This window comes from Colletotrichum graminicola (genome assembly GCF_000149035.1).
Source record: "Colletotrichum graminicola M1.001 genomic scaffold supercont1.11, whole genome shotgun sequence".
Lineage (NCBI taxonomy): Eukaryota > Fungi > Ascomycota > Sordariomycetes > Glomerellales > Glomerellaceae > Colletotrichum > Colletotrichum graminicola.
Window position 1 is genome coordinate 735,996 of NW_007361015.1, and position 25,215 is coordinate 761,210.

The 25,215-nt window shown below is 55.6% G+C and overlaps 4 protein-coding genes across 4 annotated transcripts in view; 2 read left to right on the forward strand and 2 right to left on the reverse strand.

Annotated features, from left to right (window-relative positions):
• Positions 1 to 4,922: 4,922 nt before the first annotated feature.
• On the reverse strand, positions 4,923 to 6,406 carry GLRG_03748 (ZIP Zinc transporter; the record flags this gene model as incomplete). The annotated part of the gene is made up of 3 exons (XM_008094433.1): positions 4,923 to 5,109; positions 5,162 to 6,090; positions 6,374 to 6,406. 3 exons carry the CDS (start codon positions 6,404 to 6,406, stop codon positions 4,923 to 4,925), a joined length of 1,149 nt encoding a protein of 382 aa, XP_008092624.1.
• A 715-nt stretch (positions 6,407 to 7,121) lies between these two features.
• GLRG_03749 (histone acetyl transferase HAT1) lies at positions 7,122 to 8,688 on the forward strand (the record flags this gene model as incomplete). The annotated part of the gene is made up of 3 exons (XM_008094434.1): positions 7,122 to 7,140; positions 7,201 to 7,476; positions 7,532 to 8,688. 3 exons carry the CDS (start codon positions 7,122 to 7,124, stop codon positions 8,686 to 8,688), a joined length of 1,452 nt encoding a protein of 483 aa, XP_008092625.1.
• A 467-nt stretch (positions 8,689 to 9,155) lies between these two features.
• GLRG_03750 (ATPase) lies at positions 9,156 to 24,131 on the reverse strand (the record flags this gene model as incomplete). Its single annotated transcript, XM_008094435.1, has 2 exons — positions 9,156 to 16,808; positions 16,863 to 24,131. The coding sequence occupies 2 exons, from the start codon at positions 24,129 to 24,131 to the stop codon at positions 9,156 to 9,158; spliced, it is 14,922 nt and encodes a 4,973-aa protein (XP_008092626.1).
• A 465-nt stretch (positions 24,132 to 24,596) lies between these two features.
• GLRG_03751 (uncharacterized protein) overlaps positions 24,597 to 25,215 on the forward strand; it is a gene marked incomplete at both ends in the record, with an annotated part of 1,679 nt that continues 1,060 nt past the window's right edge. The window contains one exon of the mRNA XM_008094436.1: positions 24,597 to 24,824. Within this exon, the coding sequence (XP_008092627.1) occupies positions 24,597 to 24,824 (228 nt within the window). The remainder of the gene's footprint in view (positions 24,825 to 25,215) is intronic.

The following is a 25,215-nucleotide window of genomic DNA, read 5'->3' on the forward strand; positions in this document are numbered from 1 at the left end:
AGGGGACTGCGATCTGAGGTGCCAACAATGTGCTATGGGTAGGAACTGAAAGGCCGGATGAAGTAGCGAAACGCGTCGGTCGTCGGGGAATGAGGCGACTACTTCAGGTTCAAGTAACTTGGATGACGACGATGACTCCGGCGAGGCGGTAACGGCGTGGTAGGAATGTTTCGCACGAAATACGACGGTGCGATGGAACGTCTCTCGTAGGAAAGGGGGCGACGCTGTTGATTGGAAAACGTGGAGTTGGTCGGTTCCTGGTTGAGGGCTGGGACGAGGAGAGTAGGTAGGAGGATACGGCGGTGCTGCAGGATGGTGTACCGTGGTATGGGGCCAGCGGGAAACGGGAAGCTTAACAATCGGAGGTGTTGAGCGGAAAGCGTGGGTCGTTTGGGCCTTGTAGTGTGGAATGCACAGGGCGAATCACAATGGAAAGTGGATTGTTCGGTGGTATCGGAAGATTTCGCTTGATTGACGCCCAAATGTCTTTCGCACCTCCCTGCAATTCACTGTCTCGCGTCGCTGGTGGTTGTCGTCGAAGGGCAGCGAGGAGAAGACAGTGTGTAGGGCGGATTTGGGAATTCGGGAGCAGTGAAGGAAGGAAGAGGGGTGGCAGACAGGCCAGGGCAAACGGGGTAAGGAATGGAAGTCACTGATGAGTCTCCTGGCGGGTATGGGAGTTTTGGGGTGGATTGGGTTGTAAGATAATGGGCCAGGGAAGGAAGGAAAGGGAATTGGCAAAGGACCAAGATCCAGGGGGACCAATGAGCAACAGCGTGAGAGTTAGAGTAGGTAGGTACAAGAGAGAGTCAAGTCGAGGCACAAAGACATACGGTGCCTGGTCATAGACGGGAAATAAACCAAGCAAAGCAGAGGCGGAGTCGGTGGGCGGCCCTTGTTTCCAGGGAAGAGAAAGGTGCAGGGTGAACGACGGGAAGGAGGGAGAGGAAGGGGAAGGGGGTGGGCGGACAAGACGAGACTGCACTAACTGCCTAGGAAGTGCGTCGAAGCAGGCCTGGGCTTCAGGCGAGTGGGCGGAGGATGGAACTGGGGGCAAGTGCCACACGGGTCACTATGCATACACTTTTCTTTGTCTCGGTGCCGAATTCTTTTACATTTCACAAGCACATCACGGATAGAGGCGAGGCGAGGCAAGGCGAGGCGAGGCGAGGAGAGGAGAGGAGATGAGCTACAGTAGGGTAACTAGGTAACTACCTAGAGGACAAGGGGGAAGAGGAACAGGCCGATGAAGGAGGCGAAAACTGGGGTCGATGCTATAGCGTTGTAGGTAAGAGCCCGTGACAGATAATTGATCTTAGCGCATATGGCAAAGCCTGGGCCGTCCGTACCTTCTAACCCACTCACTCCTCACTTTGTTCGGAGTACGTACCTCTTCAAGTACCTATCCTCGTACCTACTTCGGGGTTCCTGCAACAACACTCAACATGCGGCCTACAACCAGTCCGACACGGCAGCAGAAGAACTACCTAGAGAAGCAAACCGTCGTCTTAATTTGAAGCATACGGAGGCGTTACTACGCAATCCACACACCGCTTCCCACGCTTCCTAAGCCAACCATCCGTTAGCATCGCCTCCCCCGCGTCCCTGAAGATTACTCAGACACCGATAAAGAGGCTCAGACTTGTGATTCCCAAGCAAATCAGAATTTTATTCTGGGCCCCCTCATCTAGCACGGTTTCGTTGTTGATGAGACGCCTGCGCTACGGCACCTTTCACACCGTCCATCACAATGCTGGCATCTGCCGCTTTGGCCGACCTGACGATTTGGGTTCCCAATGCAAAGTATTGATTGACCAACACACTAATATCTCGAGGATGCGGGGACAGGGACCTCTTTTCTTCTATTGAACACTACGGAGTATACTCGGTACATGGAAAGGACGAGACTCGCATTCTAGTCAGCATTCGCCCCAAGCAAACCCCACCCGCCTTGATTTGTTCCTATTCGGCTGGGGGGACAACACGGAATAGCCCCCGTTTCTATGGCGGAACCATCATTGTATAAGAAGACAGTTGCCGTTTGGCTACCGAGAAAGGCATGGGTACCGTCTAAAGGGAAGTTGTCTCTCCAACACTGCAGCAGCGAGTCAACGCTGTTGTATGAACGCTGCATGCTTGTGAAAGTATCGGCACTGTTTGCCGACCCAAGTCAGGTAGTGAATGATGTGATCCGTCAACACTAGCCACAGCCGAGCTTGGTTGTCGCTCGCTCCCCTCGGTCCGACCATCCAACCATTCGCATGCAACGAGTAGAACTGATTCGAGTATTTCCATTCCCCAACCCCTGGGTCTATTGTATATATGATGCTAGCTATAAGAAGCTGGAAAGGGGTCTCACATTTTTGCTGTTGCTGCAATTATGAAGGGCATATATATCTATCTGTCTTCCGGGAGGGCCTGCAGGGTCCGAGTTAGTGGCGTTGATATTGCACTAGTGCTTGTTTTTTTGTTTTTTTGGTCCGCATTTTGGCGGCACCCCGTGAGTCTTCGTGACGTCGATCGATTCTTCAACGCAAAGTCGCTACCGAATCTGTATATTGACTCGAGGCAGACGTTTACTGAGCATTGATGTTTGTTTGACCTACGGTTCTGGCTTGTCCTAGGTTCATTTACAAACCTAGTCTGACCTCGTCAGCGTCTGCAATGCTGCCTCGACGTTTCTTCGAAGATGAATGATAACGATGAATAGCTGAGTTGTGGGGCTTGTTCTCATGCTTCAGTCCGTGGATGGGGAGGGGCACTCGGATGGCGCAATGGGGGAGTCTCCGCTTAGCTTCCCTCTTTCAACAATGCGCTAGTTCATGGCCATCGCGGTATCTGCGCCGAATGGGACCAAGCTGCATCCTTCCCCTGTCCTGGGGGACGGCCACAACCGCTCCCCTCGCCCTTTGAACCCGGGACTCAGCGCTATCGAAAACCCAAAGCGTCTACGGATACACTAACAACTATCGACAAGGTTCCAGCAAGGCACTGTGACGACGACATGATGATACAGTAGAATAAAACTGGGCGTTGCAGCAACAAAGGGTTTATTCCAGCCCATTTTGATGTTGTCGCGCGGCTGTAGGAGAGACTTTGGCTCCTTTATGATTGGCTGTCGATACAACCAAGCGCTGCACAGGCCGTCGCCGCACCTGAGGAGGTGGTCAAACTGATGTTTGCTCGTCAGCAAAATGCGCACGGCTCGCCGTTGGCTCACCAGCCAGAAATTTTGCCCAAGAGTCGTTCTTTTTTGGCGTCCACCATACACCGACCGGCAACTCTATTCGAACCGGATGCGGCGCACAGTGTTTGCGAGGGTTCAACGTCGGCGTGGCCCGAGTATATAGTCCAAGCCATGCGCCAAAATGGAGCATTCCCGAGCGGCCTTCGTCGCCCGGAGCTCACCACTATGCTCAATTATCAAAGCCAAGATCGATCCAGGCTCTTGGTTGGGTTATTGGAACACATGTGGCCAAGCCTGTATCGCCCTACGGTACGGGTATAGACCCGGCTGTAGTCAGCTGCAGTCGAACCCACAGTACCGCACGACTTGGGAGGCCTTCCAACGTTTTACTTTTTGCGGTCCTCCAATCGGTTTCGTTGATATCCCTGTTCATCAGATGTCAGAATACCTTGCACGCTTCGCACTCTGGGAACTGAAATGGGAGGAGAACAGGGAGCAGGAAACGGGAAGCAGATTTCCATACCGCCGTCCCGAGCCACTGTAACAACGGCCTCAGCTCACCACTTTGATTGACAAAAGGATTTCGACATGGGCACGAGAAAGAAACGCGATTGCCGTGAGTTCTAATGCGGTTGGCCGTATAGCAAGTAGCGTGGTCTCCATTCTCCTCAGCTGAACCCCCTCAGGGGGGATCTCTCACTTGCGACACTGGCGGCTTGGATGCCCCAGTGATACGGTACGGGGATATGATTTTATTTAGCACTCAGCCCGTTCTCGTATGGGTCAATACCCTCCCAAAACCTAGCATTCTTGCCCTCCCAGACCACGGGTTGGCCAGTGTTGGAGAAAGGGAGGGGGCAACAATGCTGCTATTCTTATGGGATGATCTATGCCTGAAGAAACGCGACATCTGCATGCCGTTCTGGCCGTTGCAGACTGAGATGGCCAAAGGCATGCACACACGTCAATTTCTACTGTGGAGAAGGATGTCTTGTAGATGTGTACCTCTGTCGATGCTGGTGCGACGGGTTGCTGACATATCTCACACCGACGGACTAAGTCAAAAAGAAACCCCCTCTTCACCCATCTGTCACCGAGGGCCACTGTGGCGTTTTCAACGCCGTGCGTTTATTTGACAAGCGAATGCGATCTGTCCACCCCTTCGTCTTTCTTCACCTTCAACACCCGTTGCAAGGAAGCGCCAGTAGTGGCCTCACCGGGCTTGCCAAGGGCGTCATACGAACTTGAAACATCCCGACTGCGAACCTAGCTCGGTTTTCTTCGACGCTCGGTCGCGGGCACCACCGGTTAACCCCTCCCTGACGCCCGACCCAGTCAGCCGCTGTTGTCCGCGAGCTCTTCTGTGCTTCTGTGCCGCAGTACCGTCCCTCCATCGGCGCAGAGCATATCACTTAGTCACCTGGGCCTGCTTTGGAATCACTAAGTTTGCTGCTTCTGGAACGGCCCATAGGGAAGCCTATTGCGTTTTGGCCGAGAGAAGGCACCGTAGCACCACAGCACACATCGAACCGAAACCACAAATTCTCAAAATATATCATCTGGACTTTGGGATCCAGGGAGAACCTAAATGGTGGGAGTCTATACAATCGTCATCGTCATGTGCCAGGAGAGCCTGGCTTCGTCCTAGTCTCGATATACTTGTACAAGGGACCCCAACACTTTCGTCGGAGCCTCGGGTTTTGATCTTTCAACCGCTTTTAGGCCCGAGCATCGTTCAATGGTGATGCCCAAACTGCGTGAGAAGGGGCAAGAGCATGCCGGCGACTGTCGCAAAGGTATCGCGCATCTGCGGCCGCTGCTGTGCTTTTGGGACGCCGCCTCCATCCGCATAGCCGTTGGTGCCGCCGTGTTCGTGCTTCGCAGAGCTGCCGTCTTCCTGCATCGCGTGCATCGCAACAAAACTTGCCGGTAGTTAGTAGTTGAACAGACTTGCGGGTTCCTTATTCGACTTACAGGAACGTTCCCGCGGAGAAGAGCAGAAGCATGCCGGTCCACCACTGGCCAGAGTCTCCCTCAAAGTTGCCGCCACCCAGGATTCTGATGACCGCCCATGTACTCAGAGCCCCAAAAGGCGCAGCAAGGCTGAAGACGATCAGGTGTCCTCGTGCCGTCCGCTTGGATAGGCCCTGCTTGAGGAGAACCGACGTCAGACCGAACGCTGCCGGTGCCTTGTGCACCATGATGGCAACAAAGATGATGAGACCCAGTTTTGTGTTGGATGTTGAGGTCGATGCTCCCATGGCGATGCCGTCCGCTGCTGCGTGGATAACCAAACCAATGGTTGTCGCGAGGCTCCGTGACTGCTTCGGTGGGGGTGCCAGGGGGCCGAGGAAGCCTTCCGTCTCCTCGTCGCCGATAGTGGATGGCCCCCCCAGATTGTCCAAGCTAACGTGGCGCATCTGCGGCTCAGACTGCATTCGATCCGTCGCGTGCCGCGGCAGCCTGTCGATCAAGAACATGAGGACGAAGCCGAGGACCATGGAGAGACCGATGTAGAATGTCGGCACCTCTTTGTGTCCCTCCTCGCTTTGGTGGGGTTCGGGGCCCGACGGAGGCTGCTGCTGCTGCTGGTCATGACCGTGGGTGCCGTGCTCCTCTCTACTGCGCAGCTTCTCAATGTGCTCGGTATCGCGGCCAAGGTTATGAAGCTCCTCCGCCAATCCCATGGACCTCGCGGCGGTTGCTAGTTGGGGGACATCGTCGCCTGCCGCCCACCTCACACCAAGCGTCCCTTGTTTGTCTGCTGGAGCCAACAAGTTCCTCTTGCTATGCGAGTGCCCGCCGGTCGTCGTGACAGCTTCAATGCCTTCGGGGATGATAACGATCATCGACGTGCCGACCAAGATGCCAACGCCCACACTGGATAGCAAACGGAGTTGCGACTGCGTGAGGGTTATGGCGAGGGGTAATGAGCCGGCGAAGAAAGACCTGGTTCGCGGGGCTCCTCGTCAGTATACGGATCGTTTAGAGAGTATAGGTGGCCATTTGCTTCTTCCCCGGGGTGTGGAAGCAAAATTGGGCCTTTTCGCACGAGGAGCAACCTACGCCAAGGCCATTACCGCCTGGTTTGTCGCAAAGGAACACGTTAGCTTTCCATTGTGCATAGGAGTCTACCATCCGGCCGGGGAACCCAAAGCTAAGAGGCAAAAAAAAAAAGGTACATACGCTCATCAAGAGCAGCAACATAAGCCCTCCCATTTTCCGGGTAAAGTGCCGACGACCGTGCAGGTAAGACGTGTAAAATCGGGGGGAGAGAGAGGATCTGTTGAGAGTTGTGGGATCACGCCAGCATGTCTGATAATAAGTAGTCGGCGAACGGCAATCGAGATGGCCAGCGAACGCAAAGCAAGGAAAAATGCTGAGCTCTTTCTTGACTTTCAGCTTGGGTGCACAGGGAGAATTCCATCAAAGGTTGGGGAGCTGGGCTGGCTCTCAAGCTGCACTGGGCACCAGCCATTGGCTTCCTTGCTTCTAACGTCTTGTCACCCCATGTCGTAATGGCTAGTGGATCCTCCCGCCGCTGTTGTTACCGAGAGCGATGGAGCTAACCCGCTCCTGTACTAGCGCCCCGAGTCGCTGACAGCCCATTAAGCCGATCCTCTTAACTGCATGAACCACTTAATCGCGTCTCTGTCGCGGTTCATTTGGCGCGCGTCACTCCTCCCCCAAGGCTTTGATCATTAAAAAAAAAAAAAAAAGAGGCTCTGTTCAGCTGGGAGCATCGACGTTGACAGCCTATCTGTATCGCATTTTTTCGAGACTTTATACAGCGTGGTTTGATCCTCAAGTCTTACTTCCCCCCCCCATCACCAAACCATCCCACGATCGCGATACAAGCCTGCAACTGCGACGCAGTTCTTTCTCTGCCTCCCGCATAAAATCTCCAGTACCAGCTCATACTTCTGTCGCCGCCATGGCCGAAACTGACGAGTGTACGTTTCCTACAGTCCTTGCTTCTTCATTGTTGCCTTAATAACTGACTGGGAGCTTAGGGTCGGCCAATGCCACCGAGTCCCTGAACATCAGCTTGGTCGCACCTGCTACCGGAGCTACCAAAACGATTGCGTCTTTCAATCCCAAGTTCACCTACTCCATCTTTGGCGACGATGAGCGCATTTTCGGTTACAAGGACCTCAGAATCGACCTACGCTATCGCACTTTTGACATGCGACCGAATGTCAAGGTGTCCTATGGCAAAAAGTTCCAGTCCGTCGGCGAGACCGAGGCCGCGGACGTCAATGCTACACTAAAGGAGCATCTGCCATTGGGTGAGTGATGCTGTCATCGCAAACAGTCAACATTACTGACACTGACGCCTTATAGTTGCCTTCGAGTCCGCACGCGAATTCAACACCGGCGCTCAGAGCCAGCCTGACGGCTGGACCCCTCCTGGCGCGTTCCATTCGAGCTACGAGGGCCATGATGGCACGTACGAGGTTTGGAAGGGCAGCCTTGCGGACCCCGCCGTTCGCCAGATTGTCACCCGCGTGGAGGCTCTTATCCCAATGTTTATTGAGGGGGGTTCATACATCTCCCGCGACGCAAACGACGAAGAAGACCCTTGGAAGGTTCCCGAGGACGCCAACCGTTGGACTGTATTCTTCCTTTATCGCAAACAGACGTCCCCAGAGGCGAGTGGCAGGCCCTCGTACACCTTCGTTGGCTATGCGACTGTCTACCGCTTCTTCTGCTTCCGCCCGCTTACCCCACCCTCGTCCGAGTGGGATCTGCCAAAAGAGGAGTTCAACCTGTTGGAGGAGTTGCCCTGCCGCTCACGGCTTTCTCAGTTCTTGATCCTGCCGCCCTTTCAGGGCAAGGGCATCGGTGCTCGTCTGTACAAGACCATTTTCGAGCACTATTACAACAACCCGCAGACGTTGGAGCTGACCGTGGAAGACCCCAACGAGGCCTTCGACGACATGCGCGACTTGGCGGACCTGACCTTCCTGCGATCGCTGCCGGAGTTTAGCAACGTCAAGATCAACACCAGCATCGCCCTTCCCAACCCCCCCAGCGGCACTGTCCCCAAGGACTTGGTGGACCAGGAGCTTCTCAGGAACCTCCGCCAGAAGACAAAGATCGTAGACCGTCAGTTTAAGCGCCTGATCGAGATGCAGACCATGTCGCAGCTGCCCGCATCCGTGAAGGTCGGATTCGGCGAGGAACAAAAGGCCAAGCCGACGAAGGAGGAGAAGCACCACTACCATCTGTGGCAGCTGTTCGTCAAACAGCGCCTGTACCGCCAGAACGCTGACGTTCTCGGCCAGCTGGATCAGTCCGAGCGTTCGGAGAAGCTCAACGAGGCCCTGAGCAGCGTCGAGCTCGAGTACGCCAGGCTTCTCGACTGGCACGCCCGGTGGGAAGAGCACGCCGCTGCCGCCTCTGCTGCCGCCGCAGAGAGCGGCGGTAGCAAGCGCAAGTCGGTAGACGACGCCGAGGACCAGGGCGCGAGCAAGAAGGTCCGAATTGAGGACGCCTAGCCTTGCTCTTGTCACTTACTTCGCGATGCAGGGACGGATCGTGATAAGGGAAGAGGGGGGGGGGGGGGGGGGGGGGTCGGGTTAAGGAGTTTACGGGCGGGGTCTTCAGGTCATATTTGTACTTCTACGCACCTTTGGCTACGGCCCGGTTGATACCACGTTGTCTCTCACAAGCAGGCCAAGCAGGGCCAACATATCAATAAATGGAAGGTGACTTTTTGCAAGGAAAAAAAATGAAGTTTTCCTGTAGGTTCAAGTCTATGATTTTTCACTTTTCAACGCCACCTCTAAATTGTTTTTGCTTAATTACATGCATCCATCCATCCGCAGACTCCAGTCCTGCACAGAAACAACTAACGATAATGACTTTTATTTTTCCCCTCTAAAACCAAACCACCCATGAACTCCCCCCCCGTTCTTTCTTTCTCGCCCCGTCCAACTCTTGTACTATTGTTCCGTCTCGCTCTTTACGCATTGACCTCGGCGAACCAGGTCCTCAGCAGGCCGGCCAGGGCGGTGGGCAGGTCCTCGAGGTTGTGCACGATGAGGTAGTACTGGAAGGGGAAGGTGTCGAGATACCTCTCGATGACGACGCGGCTGTTGCCGGTCTCGTCCTTGACGAACTTGGCCTCCTTGAGGTCCAGCACGCTGTCGCCCTTCTTGTTGCCCGTGTCGTCCATGACGATGAAGACGACCATGATGCGCTCCTCCATGGCCTCGCGGAGCAGGCGGCGGATGGGCCCGTGCTGCGACGACGGAGTCAGGCCGTCCGAGAGGATCAGGGCGAGCTGCCACAGGTCCTCGGCGCCGCGGGCCGGGCTCTGCAGGCGCGCGGCGCGGAAGTGGTCGATGGTGCGGCGCACCAGCAGCGCCATGTCGGTGCGGTCCTGCTGGAAGTTGAAGTGTTGCAGGACCTTGGCCCCGGCGTCGTGGGAGGCGAACGGCTCGGCAAAGTCGTGCGCCATGAAGGTGTCGGCGCCGAAGCCGAGGACGCCCACCTGGCCGACCTCGAGCATCGTCAGCGCGCGAGAGACCATGACGAGGGACTCGAGGGCGAGCGTGCCGGAGCTCGACTCGCCCATGCTGCGGGAGTCGTCGACGCAGAGGAGGATCTGGTAGCTGCGCTTCGTGGGGATGGCGCGCCGCATCCAGATCTTGTCGCGCTTGTAGCTCGAGGCGATGTAGGGGATGATCTTTTTGATGTTGAGGCGCTTGCCCGTGCGGTATGAGCCCGAGAGCTTGGTGGACTGGGAGGGGGTGAGGATGAGGCGGAGCTGGGAGGTGAGGGAGAGGGAGAGCGGGTGCGTCTTAGACTGGAACGCCGTCCAGGACTGCAGAGACTCGGAGAAGTCGCGGAGGGGCAGCTGTTCGTCGCTGATGTGCGTCGTAGAGAGCTGTGTAGAGGTTTCTTCAATGACCTGCTCCTCCTCGTCGGACTCATCTTCGGCTCGTTGGACCTCGTCCTCCGAGGGCGAGACTTCGCGGTTGAAGGCGCCCTGGCGTGTCTTGACACCCGACCGGCCGTCGTCCTTGTCGGCGCCAGTGTCCTTCTCCTGGGCGTCAGGGGCCTCCGTGGTGTCCATCGTGTCGGGATCTTGGCCCATCTCCACATCCTCATCGTCAGGCATGACGCGGCTCTGGGGATCTTCTTTCTCTTCGTCGATGGCCATCGACTCGTCGATAGGCTGCACCTGGTCTTCGGAGGCGTTGCCCATCGCTTGGGCATCTGCTGCAGTCTCGTCGTCCTGGAGGTGCTGGAACTCACGGGCACCGAGTTCCGCATCGACGTCCTGGGACTGCTTCTGCTCTCCCTCGTCCTGCTGCTTCTCGGGGTCCTTGATGTCGTTTTGCTGGCGGTGCCAACGCTCGAGGGCATCACCAAGCTTCTTGAAGGGATCCTGTCTGCTGTTCTCAGGCACGTCATCCTGGTCCTGGTCGGTGGGTTGCGCTTGGTCGTCGGATCGGGAAAGTTGGCCCTTCTTCCCGGCGCTGGTCTGCTGCTCCGCCGATCCGTCACCCGCGTCCCCGTCATCTCTCTGTGCGGCGTTGGTGTTGAAGTCGTTCTCAGCGTCCATATCCTCGGCGTCTTGATCTTGGCCGCCACCCTTGACATCGCTCGGCGCAGCGTTCGCGTCGGCGTTGGAGTCGTCCCGAGGGGGTTCCACGCGGTTGTCCGGCTCCTCGGGCTGATTGGGCTGTTCTTCCTCCTCTGCCTTGGGCTCCAAGTCGACCTTGGGCTCGCCCGCAACGTCATCCTCAGGAGACTCCTCCTCTTTTTCTTCCTCCCCGTCTTCTTCGGGGCCCTTCTCGTCCGGTCGCTGCGTCTCATCCTCTCCGTCCTCTACGTCGGACTCTTGCTGCTGTTGAGGTTCTTCCTTTTCGATGTCTGACAGTTTGTCCAGCTCATCGTCCTCGGAATCTACGTCCTCTCCCTCCTCGTCAAAGTTAAAGTCCATCTCCTCTGGCATCGCCAGGGCGTCATTCTCCTCCACGTTCTGATCTTGCTTGACCTGGTCGTCCTCAAACTTCGCGTCTTCTTGCTCCGGGCCGGGCTCTTCCTCCTCCATTTCCTCGTCTTCTTGGTCGACCTGCTGCTCATCATCCTCTGCCTTGTTATCTTCGGCATTGGCGTCAGCATCAGCGGCCATCTGCTCGTCCTTCTTCTGCCCCTTGGCCTTGTCGCCCTGCTGATCCTTTTCTGCCTCTTCGTTGTCTCCATCCCACATCTTTTCGTCAACGGCAGTGGGATCGAGGTCGTCGACATCGCCGACTTCTTCGTCCATCTCGTTCTCCTCCTTGCCATCTTCGCCTTCTCCGTCCGACTTCTCTTCTCCGTCTTCTCCACCGCCCACGCTCCCCATCTCTCCCTCGAGCTCCTCATCGGCCATGTCGACAGCATCTTTCTCGTCTTCCATCTCGCCGTCTTTTTCTTTGTTCGGCTCCTGGGCAAGTTCAGACAGGTCCTCATCAGGCTGGATATCTTTGCTGATATCCTCCGCTCCATCGCCATCACCCAGGCCGGTTCCGGACTCAAGTTTGCCGGATTCCCCAGACTCTTCGCCCTGCTTCTCTTGTGGGGAGCAGAAGCCCTTGGCAGCAAGCTGGACGAAAGTTTGCGCCAGATGGTAGGCCATGTGGCCGGTTGCAGCATGCAAACTATGGAGCTGAGAGAAGCTTTGGCGGCAGATGAGAGCATATTGCTGGAGTATAGGAAGGACAATGGAGAAGAGGGCTGAAGTGACCGCGCCCATGTTGGATTTTTCCAGGTCAACACTCTCCAAGGCGGAGAGGCACGCCTCGACCTTGCTCACAATCGCGCTGATATAGAGTGCGCCGAGACCGGAGCTGCGAACGGCAGAGGTCTTTGCGAGCCAGCCGGAATCTTCAGCTGAGCTGGGCAGGTCAGCCATAGCCTTCTTGTACTCTTGGACCGCGACAAGCACAGTGTCGCAAAGACTGGAGATCGAGTTCTTGAATTTCTGGGCGGTACCGTCAGAGCCGTGAGACTCGTCATCGCCCTGAGCGATCTCAATGCTGAACCAGCTTGTAATCTGCTTCAGAACGAAGTCAAGATCCGAGCGGCCAAGACCAGGGAGCAGAGTCTTGAAGTTATCCTCTGCAAGCAAGGAGCGCTTCTGCAGGGCCTCGTGCTCTTTGGTTTTGAATTTTTCGGGAATCGAAGCCAAAGAGGACCATTCCTTTGACAAAGCATCGACTTCCTGCAAGGTGTTCTGCAGGTGGCTCAACACGGGCTGGTTGTTGACGGACGCCAACTTGCCGTGGATTTCCACAATCTTGATTCCAAAGTCCAAGATTGGCTTCATCCAATTTACGGTGACGCTCGGCCGGCTGCCGTTCGTGTTGCGCCCGACAGCTGTACCGCTCAAGCTCTGGACTGAGGCAATGACTCGGTCAAGAGAGGCGATGGCATCACGAGTGGCAGACAGAGAGCTGTGCTGGCCCAGGATGACAGCCAACATGCCCTCCATAAAACCGGTGCTTCGAGACATCTCGGCACCGGTGAGTTCCTCCGAGTATTCGTGGATGGAGGCTCTCACCTTGGGCGCAATGTCAACTACCTTGTGGAAGTAGTACTCGGCGGCGTCATTGATGCTGTTCTCGACGTGAGAGGCGGGCATGCCTGCCAGGACGACCGCGAGGGATTCCTGCTTGGCCAGCTCCTCAGTTCCAAGGTTGTAACGAAAGCCCATCTGCCTCATCATCTTCAGAACGTCCGCAAAGAGCTTGCGCTTGCGCGTCTTGAGGTGCTTGACTTGGTCCTTGTTCTCATCGGTCAAGGTGCCGGGAGTCTCCTTGCGCAGTTCCGCGATGGAAGAGTTGACCTCTTCGACGTACGAGAGAATCTCCTGCGTGGCATCGAGAGAGCTCTGGTTTAACTTGGAAGCAACGTTGGCCATGATGGTAAGCGTCTTTGAGGAGTTCGACAGACGCTTGTGCTGAGCCAACCAGCCAGGCAAGCCCTTGTTGCATGCCGAGATGGCCGCGGGGTCCACCTTGAGATCGGCCTTGCCTTGGGTATTAGTATCCTGAGTGATGGGAACCTCTTCATCGGGTATGCCTTGTTCCAGGATGGGCTTCATCGGCTGACCGAGGACGGCGCGGAACTTCCGAACAAGTCTAAACAGTTTCAAATGAGACTTGCGAGCGCTCTCACGCAAAGCATTGATGTTGGTATCCTTCCAGCTGGCCAGCAGGACAACCTCCTTCATTGTCTTCTCGAACGGCGCTCTTCCCTTGGCAATTGCCTCCTTGACAACCTTCTCGAAGCGGGAGTGGAAGTCGATAAAGTTCAGTGCTGCGTCGGAGACGACAGTCAAAGAAGGGTAGTCGACGGTGAGAAGCTGCAGGTGCTTCTGCAACTGTCTCAACAGTCTGAGGCGTGCAGAGAACTGGCCGATGATTGCAGTGGAGAAATATGTCTCGAGCTCCCTCACCAGGTTCACAGCGTAGTCCTTCAGCTCGCTGGAGTCCACGAGGGACAGCGGCACGGCGATAAGGATTTGGTAAGCGATGAAGAACCACGAGTCAGCATCTTCCGAGCATTTCTGAGTCTCCATGTCGAACAGCTTGGCCCAGGTCGACAGCTCCAGGCGTCGCCAGCTGATGATGGTGTCCGTCAAAGAGGTGTAAAGAGCGGGCGCTCCATATATGGCCGGGGCGTAGCCTCCGTGCTGCCACTCGTAGACGATGCCGTGGAGATGCTCCAGCTTGGGCAGAATCTTGGCTAGGGGCTCGGTATGAGTGAGGTCGAGGAGCTGCTCGCAAGCGACTCGCACATCTGCCAAAGGCTGCATGTAGCCGATCTCGTCCACTTGTTGCAAGTCACGGAAGCGAGCCTCCACCTTGTCAACGAGCTGAACCAGACGGCGAACCTCGGGAAGGTTCGATTCGGTGTAGAAGTTATAGGTGGTGCCGACGATGTTCGCGTTGAGCGTCGTCATCTGTTCATCGACTGACCAAAGCGCAAGGGGGAGCACTCTGCTGTTCACACCCTGGTGAACCGCAGACTTGTGCGCGAGCTCCTGTGCGATTCCATTGCCAACTTTCTTGCAAACCTCCTTGAGTGCCTCTGATGGGGTCGGGTGTTCCAAGAAGACCTTGCGATGGGACTCCGCCAACTTAACCGACACGTCACGAACCTTCTGACGTCCGATGGCGGGCTTCTCTTCCTGTTCATCGTCATACGTGGGGAATAGTTCGTTAAACTCTTGCTCGTCCATCTCTTCCTCGTCTTCGAAACTGCCCTTGAAACGGTAGAGATTTGTTCGGGCCTCTTCGGCTTTGCGGTCCTCCTCGAGCCTCTTGGTCCATTCCTGGAAGAACCTGTGGACGCACTCGAACAATGCTTCGCGGAAGCTGGCGTTCAAGTTTGTCAGCCCTTCGACAGATGCGACAAGTCCAGCGTAGTCGAGAAACTCCAAACTCCTGTTCGGGAACTTCTTGAGGACATGGTGTTCGGGGTTGCCTCCAACGAAGGGTGTTAGGTCCATGAGAGTCTGGTCCGCAACATGGTGTTCGATGGAATCCAGTCCGTCGCTCAGCGACAGACCAAGCTGGAGACAGCCAATAAGGTTGACGAGAGGCCGTGTCATGTCTTGGTAGGCATCAAGATGGTTCGCCCGGTGGTCACGGTTTGCCAAGCGGTCAACCATGTGAGTCAAGTTCTGCTTGACGAGGTTGATTACCTGCACGGCATCGGTAGAGCCTGACAGGGCAAAGGCTGTGTGATGGGCTGACAGCTCCTGTCCAATGATGGTAGCCAGGACGTTGTTGAAGGATGTCTGAACATTGGCGAGTTCTGATCGAGCGGGTCTGTAAAGCAGCTGCGTCGGTGCCGGCGCAGGACCGAGTCCTTCGATATCTTCTTGCACAAGCTGTATGCGAAGGGACTTGGTCTGGCCGGTGAAACGAGTCTCAAAGTCCAAAAGTGATGAGAGTTTGTGTTCCAGTCCCTTCGTCAGCTCGTCGTGGACGTCATTTTCGAATTGCGGCCGCAATTGAGGATCGAAAGACTTGTCCGGCACGTAAAGCTTGATCGCGCCGATCGAGAATTCGACCCATGCGATTGCAGAGCAAGCAGCGACAGCGCGGGCGCTGGCCGCTTCGTTGATTGCGTGACTGTTGCGCTCAATCTTATCGGACACAGCGAGGGCAACCGTGGCTGGAAGCAAGTGTTGCTTGGCGATCTGACACAAATGGACTGGCCAAACGCTAGGAATGCTGCCCTCAAACTGGGCGGCCAGCTGCTGTATCTGTAGAGGCGCGACCTCGGTGCCTTCAAACTCGTGAATAACCCTGTCATAGATTGCACGGACGATGTCCTCTTGCCCACTGCCGTGGACAGCAAACGCAGTTGTGACGAGCTTCTTGAGAACTGCATTGAGGGCCACGACGTGGTTCTTCTGGAATGCTGGCGCCAGTGCCGCGACAGATCGACCCATGGCAGGCAATTCGGTCTCAAGGAGTCCGAGTGAGCGCAGACTTGTCGCGTGAAGAGAGTTGAGTCTTGATAGCAGAGACGTGGCGAACTTGCCGTTCCAGACATGAGTAGCAGGGTCCTGAGAAGCAAGCAGGCCGATGGTCAAGGAATGAGCCTCATTGGCTCCGAAGCTGCCGAGGCGAATCTGGTCAATGGTTTGCTGGTTCGACAAAACCAAAAGGTCCGTCTCGTTGGCGCTGTATGGCAAGCCCTCGAAATACTCGATGGCCTGGGATCTTAACACGGAAGCCTGTCTCAAAGTCTCGAACGCTGCTGCGAAGAACGGCCTGACCTCGCTAGACTCCGAGCCAACATTGGATTCCAAAAGCTCGATCTCCTTGGTAAGATCTTGGATGAGCTCGGTGACGTCGGAGTCGGTGGTTCGTACAATCCCATCGGCCTTGACGAGAGTTGTCATGGCTCTAGCTAGATCAGCAATGGATGCCTTGACCTTCCACTTGAGCTCGTCAAGACGCTTGCCGAGCTGCTCGATCTCTTGGCTCTTGGAGAGAGCTTCTTCGTTCCTGATAGGGAGCGGCTTGATTTGCTTCCACATGACCTCCATGCTCAAACCAGTTGTCAGACGGAATCCGGTCGTGAAGTCTTCTTCTACAGTCTGAAGGTAACGATCGGCGAGGTGCTTGTTGATGGCATCTGTGGTAGGCGAAAGGAGTGCTTGAACAGACTCAACACCATGCACCAGATGCGCTTGGAATCGGGCTTCCTCAAAATGGTCTTCGGTGGTAAGGCTGAGGGTTCGCCACCAGAAGTCCAGCATTTTCCGAATCACCCGGGCGCGCTCTTTCCAGCCTTGGCAAGTTGCGAGGTTGCCTTGGATGAAGGTTCTGATGACTTGAAGAGTCCTCGAAAGAAACTTTGACACTCTGACTGTGGAGTCCTTCGCGACAGGTGCAACGCGGTCTGAGACGATAGATCGTTGCAGGCGATTCAACGAGGCGAGCTTTGTTGCCTTTGCCTTGTTGGCCTGTGTGGTAATCGCAGCTTGGCATCGCTGAGTCTCCAAGAGGAACTCGTAGGAGACTGAAAGCCAGAAAGGCAACTCGTCCTTGCTTTGGCGCAGAACGCGCACCATAGAAGCGTTGTGAAGCGGGTTCAGGGGCTATAGGTTACTATCAGTCATTATTTTCTCCCTCAATAAGGTACGCCATCTTACCTGAGCGTCGCCGAGACCAGAGTTGGCACCAGGGAGAGCGGCGTATAGTTGCGAAATAGACTGGCGAAGGCCGGCCGTCTCCGCTGCATCCAGGAACCTAAGGTGCTCGTTCAGACTCCCTTGGTACCTTTCAAGTCCAGATGGATTGAGATCAGTCAAGCCGCGATTAAGGGAGTGAGAAAATCTTTCCATTAGTGCGGTGTCGCGAAGCGACAGGTTCACGATCGTTGCGCTGCTCACGTCTGACGAGTCGTTCTCGCTCAAGACTGAGGTGGAGATCTTTGTAGATGAAGAGAATCTCTGGAGGCTGCTTTCCACGTGGACGTTCGAGGTGAATCCTTGAAGGCCCTGTGGCTGCCACTCGCTGAGATGAATCTCGGCAGCTCTGTTTCTCATAGCTCGCGACAGCTCCCCGTAGCGCGGGTCAACTGTCAAGAAGATTCGAAACTCGGGATGAGGCCTGATGATTCTGGGCTCTCCATTAGGACCGCAGTGTTCATTGATGCTCAAAAAGCCGTTGGGCTCCAGCAAAGAGTTGAGTCTGTCTAAAACGGAAGCGTTGCACAGGTTGGCATTGTCCAAGACCAGCCATTGACCAGTCTCGAGAGCTTTCACGATGACTCCGTCGAGCCACTCGAAGCGGGGGTTGCTGACAGTCAACGGTTTTTGTAAGGCAGCGTGGGTATTGGAAAGGAGGGCACCAATCTCAGACTCTCTCGAAATTTCAGACAGAACTTCCTCGACTGCGGCAGTGATGGCCGGCAGGCCATTAGTGTCCCCGCGATATGTCTCCAGGAGATACAACAAGGCAAGTGCTTGTGGTGGAACTTGGCCGGGCACTCGGGTCAAGATTGTGGTCTGGAGGCCCTCATAGAGCTCCCTTAAAGAGGCATTCACCTCGCGGAGAGGATCCGACTGCTCGAAGCCACCAACCAAGTCCATCGTGTCGATATCTGCGTTGAGAGGGAAGACGACAAGAGGCTTGCCAACGAGAGCAGCGACGTGCTCGAGGAGTACCGACTTTCCGCTACCAGACGGGCCACTGAGGATGCACGGGATGTCTTGCTTGATGCAGACCATGAGTGACTCGATTTCCGGAAGTCGAGGCACAATGTCGATGCCAGGAAGGGCCAATGGCTGCGAGGTCAGGTTTCTGGGAAGCAGCGCGATGCCTACTTGAGAGAAAGCCGCGTTGGTATCATGATACAAGCTATGGCTTTCCGGAGCCCTCGAGAAGACCTGGGTAAAGAGCTTATTTAATTCCTCGCGGTCCGTAGCAGACCGGAAACGTTGACGAATAATGAGGTCGAGGAAGTCGTCGGGCTTTCCAGTGGCCAGCAGAGAATCCTTTGTCGCCAACAGATGCAACCATCGTAGGATGTCTCTCAGATTGAACTCCCAGGGGCTCCCGTGGGAGCCAAAAGCCTTCTCAATCGCAACCTGGTGATCTAGGAGAGAGATAAACTGGATGACGCCGCTGACAACATCGGTGGGGATGCTTGGGAAGTTATGCTGCGCAATGAGGAGAAGGTCCTCCGCCGTGAAGACATCAGCGTAAACAACGATGAATCTGTTCACGAAGGAGCTGGGGAGACCCTTTCGGCCACCTCCCTGGTGATGGGGGTTCTGCGCGGCAAACAGTCTGAAATCCGGATGTCTCTTGAATACCTGATCCAGCTCGGAGATGTAAACCTCACCACGATGATCAAGACAGGCATTGAGACCTTCGAGCACCGACTGGGAAGCCAGGTTCATCTCATCGAGCAACACCCACTCGCCGTTTTGCATGGCCTGGAGAAAGGGAGCATCGCGCCAGGCAAAGTTGCCAGCCTCAGCGCCCTCGACGGGCATATCCGTACCGAACAAGTCCATGAGGTCAGTCTGGTCCGACAAGTTGATTCGAGTCAGGGGCCGGCCGCATACGCGAGCCAGAGCGGCAACAAGGGTGGTTTTGCCAACACCGGGACTTCCCTCCAGCAAAATGGGCTTTCGCATTTGAAGAGAGCGCATCACTCTCATAGCGTTGAGTCTTGTAGTCGGGGCGTTGAACGCGAAGCTGGGGTCCGTCGAGCGGGCTGCTTCTCGGGGCAGACCGAACTCGCCGATGGAAAGTCTGTCTTCGGTCAAGGTGACCTCGGGCTGTGCCCGGTAGATGGCCGCAGTATCATACCCAAGGAGCTCGCTAAGCTTGTCGAGACACTTCTGCCTCTGTGAGTCGAGCGCTTTGGGGTCCATGGCCAGTAAAGCCGAAGGGTTGGCGCCCAAGCTGTCAATGAAGACGGTTGCTGCACCATGAACCACGGCGAACTGGGGTGATGCGGGTCCGCAGAGATTGATAAAGCTGACCCAGATGAGGATGTCACGAATCGAGAAGGCCGTAGAAGAAGACGACCTGAAGACCTGTCCAAACCAATGGGCAAATTGCACCACAGGCTTGCCGTAGGACTTGAAGGCTGGGTCAAGTTTCGAGAGGACAATGTCGAGCATGTCGTCCATCTCGGACATGGCCGGAACCCAGATCTCAGTGAAACGGTTTCTCAACGCCGGAGACAGCTCCTTTTTGCCAAAGTCGCCGCCTGGGTTCATAGTGGCGAAGAACTGGAATCCATCCGCCGCAGTGACAAACGAGTTATCGATGCCCTTTTCTGCGAGGAGAAGAGATCGCTGAGGCTCAAGGACTGAGTTGAGACGCTCCAACACAGAGTCGTCGGCAAGGGAGATTTCGTCGAGCAGGAATAATTGGCCGGCCTTCATAGCGTGGACGAGACTTCCGTCAGACCACTCGAACAAGGCCTTGCTCTTGGCCTCCAGAAGTGCCATCTTTTCCTGCGTGGCGATGTCGACTTTGGCCAGCGTCTCTGCCGGAAGGACGTGGTATCTTTGCAGAAGGTCGTCCAACGAGCCCGTTGAGTCTTCCCCAAGAGTCCCAAGGATGGCAGCCAGATCGGTCTTCAGCGTTTCTGCAATCGCCCCGCGGTTTCTCACCGGCCTCTGAGAACCGATAAGATCGCCCGTTTCGGTATTCTGGTGGGCGTTGACAATGTGCAGCTCCTTTTCGAGGACATCTCCCAAGATTTGACAGACGGTGGTTTTGCCGCATCCAGTCTCACCCACAAGAAGGACCGGTTCGTTATTGCGGATAGCAGCGTGAACCAAAACATAGAGACGACGCATGGCACGGGTCCACACCACACCGTGGTTGTTGGGCATTCCCTGAAGCTTGCTCAAAATCGGGGATGACTTGGCGGTGTAGAGAACTTCCGGGTCGATCTTGACCTTGAAGACACTCTCAATGACCTCTCTGACAGCGGTGCGTTCCTCCTCAACTCGTACACGCTCCGCAAGGAGCATGAATCCGTTGACGGCAATCTGTTCGCGAGTGTCTGCCTCTCGCAAAGCCCATCGGAACAGATCGCGAAGCGTGGCGAAACTGTCTTTCTGCTCGAATAGTCGGCTTGTTTGGCGGAGACGGGAGAGCTCCTTGTACACCGTCACGATCCGCTTGCAGTCCGAGGGGGCGGTGTTGACGCTTCTGTTCTGAAGGATGTACTCCAGTTCGTCTTCGGGGATGTCGTCAAAGTGCAGCTCCAAGAAACGGTTGCGGAACGCGCGCGAAAGCACCTTTCGGCCACCGTACAAACCGGGGGGGTTCTGGGTCGCGAACAGCATGAAGTTTTCGTGCGGTCTCACGACCTCTTGCGTCTCTGGAATCAGAAGCTCTCGGTTGTCGTCAAGGAGTCGGTTCAACGCTTCGAGCACATCGGTCGGAGCAAGGTTCAGCTCATCAAGAACGATCCAGTGGCCTTGGCGCATGGCTTGTACGAGCAACCCCTCTTGGAAACGAAGCCTTCCTGTAGAGTCCGATACATACGTGCCCAGATATTCCTGCAGATCGGTGTGTTCGTGGTTGTTGATTCGCACAAACTTGTTGCCAGTGAAGTTTGCCAGGTACTCAATCATACTCGTCTTTCCTGCTGACGTTGGCCCTTGAATCAGAATGGGGAATCGACGAGTAGATGTGGCGCGGACGAGGTTAAGAAGGTTCCGCTCCACATAGGGTGTGATGATGTAGTCTGTTCGCTCCTTCGGGGCCTCCTCTCCCTGGGCAAGCCAGTAATGACGGTCCTTTGCCTTATTGCGGAACCGTACATACTGCTTGCCATCGTCAGGTTGTTTTGGTGGTTGCGAGAGGAGAGACTGGGGATTTGAGATGCGCCCAAACAAATGGTGTTCAATCAACGGCATGATCAGCTTCTCTGATTCTCTGTCAAGAAGGGTGAGAAATCCCATGGAGAAGCCCTCGTATAAAGAGCGGCGAATGCCATAGAAAGGAGCAATATAGCTCACGTAAGTCAAGACGCGGGTCAGGGTACGAAGGCTGAAATGCGGCACCTCGTTGGCCCCGTCAACAATCTCCTTTCGCTCGGCGTAGCTCTTGGTGTTCATATACAGCGCCGCAATATCGCTCGTTGCGGCTTCATCTTTGATGCTGCTGTTTTTCAGATATGTCTTGACAATGGTGATCAAGTCGTTCTTGTCCTTGTCCGGGCTGTCGACGTAGAGTTCGGTAAACCGAGATCGAATGCCGATGGGGAGGTCGCGCTTGCCCACATCTGTTGCCGGGTTCATGGCACCAAAGATGCGGAAGTTCGGGTGGGCTCTAATCCTTTCGATTTCGCCGGTCTCAGACAGCAGAATGGAAGGAGTCTCGACGGGACCCGTCAACAGGTCTGCGATGCTCTCCAGCGTGTCTGGCGAAGCAAGGTTGATCTCGTCGAGGAGCACCCAGTCACCGTTTCGGGCGGCCTTGATGATGTTTCCCTCGACGAACGAGAAGGCGAACGCTGTCGAGCCGCCGGACAGCTGGACCTCGAACTGGTCGAGACTGCGGGAAAATTGATCCCACCTGGGACTGAGCCCAAGAAGGGTCTGAAGCTTGGATTCGGTCTTGCGTCGCTTCGTCGGCTGGCCTGCCTCGTCGCGCGCCTGGCTCTGCTCCCTCTCTCGCCGTGTCAACTCCTCGATAATCTTCCTGAACATCTTGGGCGCTTCGCGCCACAGCTTGACAGCCTTTGCCCACTGGCCCTTGGCGAAACACTTTCCGAGCTGCTCGAGGTACTTCTGGTTCTTCGTTGTCGAGATTCCAGTTGCAGAGAATAGGTCTTCAAACTCCTCCTTCAGAGGAACAGCCAGGCTTCTAACGTTGACGGGCTTGAAGCCACCGAGCAGATCACCGGCTTCACTCTGTTGGGACAAGTTTATGGCAACCAACTTGTGGCCCAAGGTGTCCGCCAGCTGCTGGACGACCGTCGTCTTTCCGATACCGGTCTCGCCAACAAGCAGGATGGGCTCGGCCAGGTTCACGGCAACAGCCGTCTGCTCCAGCAATTTCTTGGCATGCGTGGTACTAGCAAAGGGCCTCTTGGAGAGAGCGACCTTGTTCACGCGCTCTTTTCGCTTGCGCAGGGTCGTGCGGCCGATCTTGAACTGGCTATCGCTTTGCTCCAGGTGCGGGACGTAATGGTCAAAGTGATACTCTACTAGCTCCTTCGCCATATGCATCTCCTCGGCTATGCCAAAGGTTAGGTGTCGCTTGACTTGCGCGTCCGGAATGCCCGCGACAAAGCAGTCGACGGCCTCCATGAACATCCAGTTTCGGGTAGTATCAGTGATGGGCTCCTCGCCGGTGCTGCATCCTGCTGCAGAAAGCGTAGCCGTAAGGCGTCTGCACCATCGTAGGAGATCCCGCAAACTAGTCTGGCGGTCAGCCATGCCACGACTGGAGGAGAAAGGCATGTTTCCGGAAACCGGCTTTGACAAGCGCCGGTAAACAGCAAGGATTCCCGGGGCGAACTTGTGGAGGATGGGGTAGGACCCGACGATGATGTCCTGCAACTCGGTCTCCGTGGGTGTATGCACGGAAAGAAGCTGCCAGAAGCGCATGCCGAGGAGATTTGGAAGCGTTTCCCTGCCATGCATGCCCCGGGAGCTTCTCACAGTGCCGAAAAGGCGGAATCCGTTGGCGGCCTTAATCCTTTCGCCCCTGCTTGGGATGAGAAGCTCGCCTCGCTCGACGAGGGGCAAGAGCGTGCTGATGACTTCGTTCGGCGCTCTGTCCAAGTCTTCAATGAGAACCCAGCGGCCTTCTCTGACGGCAGTCGTCAGAACACCGGCTCTCCACGAGAACGTACCCGGCTTCGAGTCCGTCGAGTAGAGCCCGATGAGCATCTTGGCGTCTGTCTGCTCATTGATGTGTAATGTCACCATCTCGGAATGCTTGCCGAACTCCTTGGCAACTTCGTGGACCAGTGAAGTCTTTCCAGAGCCGGGAAGGCCGTGCAACAGAATCGGACTTGAATTCTTCAGGAGACCGGCCAGGGCCTCGAGGTTTTGGATGGTAGTGGACGTCTGCACAAGGGACGAGTTTTTCTCGACCGGTCCGGACGGTCGCGGCAGTATTGTTCTGCCGTAGCATGCAACGAAGGGGGTCAGGGTTTGCGGTGGGACAGGATGGATTTGATTGCTCTGGAACGCAGCAGCGCGAAGCTCACGGCGCAGCGCCGCAACCTTGTTGACGCGTGCATCTTCATACAGACTCAGAAACCCATAGTCTACTTCGCGCCCATCAAAGTCAGCGAGGATGGCCTCATTCGTTCCGACATGCTCGTGGACGAGAGCTTCCAGTTTCGAGTCGGCTGCGCGGAGAAGCTGGCTGAATATTCGGATCGCCAAGTACCTGACGGCGCGGCTCTCATGCGTGAAGAGAGCTTGCATGTGAGTTGGCGAAACCAAGATACCGTAGGTCCTCTGGTCGAAACAAACCAGCCGCCATGCTGCCAACAATAACCGCAAGAGGTCGGTATCTTGAGCGGGAGTGAGAGTGGTGAGGTTGGGAAATCGGAGGTTCAGCGCCTGGGGTCCCTGGGGTGGCGTCTTTGTCAAGTCCTCTCTCATGACATGTTGTATGAACTCGGATAAGTACGGAGCGAATGACAATATCCTTGCAAGAGAAGCAAGTACAGGTCCGTTGTTGGTTTGATTCCTGGGGTTGAGGAGCCAACGAGCGCAGATGTCGGGAAAGACATTCTCAAAGTGAATGAAAATTCGATCTGTAAGTTGGGGGATGAGAGCAGCCTCTGCGATGGCGTCGAGGAGGTTTGAGGCCGTGTGATTTCTTATAACCTCTAGAATTTCGGTTGGTAGATGCTCCAGGACGATTGCATCGTTCAGGAGAGCGCTCCTCTGCGATGACACATCAATCGCGGCCATGGCTGCGGCTCAATTTCAAGATATGTCGTCCGCGGTGATGTTCATGGGAGGCCGGTTTGTATGTACCTCCAATTATTTTTTTTTTCCTCACCTACTAAGAGAGAGGGTGGGACCCTGCCACTCCAGCCAAAGGCAACTTTTTTTTTTTTTTTTTTTTTTTCCTTTTCGGATGGAGCGACCTGGCAAGGGGTCCCTGCACCTGCTGTCGGGGCGGAAGGCGGCGCTACAAAGCCCCCGAGCCAATCAGAGACGAGACGACTCTTCAACCCATTCACGCGACTGGAACCATTAGGCAGCTCGAAAAACTTCAAGCCAGAGATATTCCGAGCTTGAACCTCCCTGCTTGCTTGAGGCCGACTCGACGACAACCCGCTCCGCTCCTCACCAAAACGTCAATTGGGCCCCCCCGCTTCCTCTCTCTCTCTCTCTCTCTCTCGTCCCACCTTGTCGCATACACACGATACAATGGCGCTCTCTTGCAGATACGCAGCTCAGAGCTGCGCCCGTCAGCTCCGTGCCACCGGCTCGCTGCGTGCCTCGACATCCCTCTTCCAGACCCGAACTCCCGCGACCGCACGGAGGTACAACTCCACCGAGGCCGCCGCTCCCACGAATCCCAAGATTGCCGCCATCGTCGACCAGATCAGCACGCTTACCCTCCTCGAGACCGCAGACCTTGTGTCAAGCTTGAAGGTTAGTTGAAATGCGACCATACCTAAGATGAAGCGTTAACCGTAGTTCAGCAAAATATTTATCGCCGGGGCCTAAAGATTCAACAATATACCCTTGTAAAGAAGCTAGGGTAATCTAGTCGCGGAGCGCTTAGCCTACGGGTGAGGTTACGTATACCCGAAGGTATACTTTCATATGCAAATGGCGTAATCCCTGGTACCGAAAAGGCAAGCCTTCCTGTGGGGTCACCCCCTCCTCCGGTGGTCTGGATATGACCTTATCTTTTTAGGTATCGAGGGCAAAGCACATCATCATTACAGGGCGGTCCCCAGTTAAAAATTTTGTGGCGCAATGAACTATGACGTTTAAATATCTCTACCCCTGAAACCTCTCCGGGTATAGCCCGACGTCG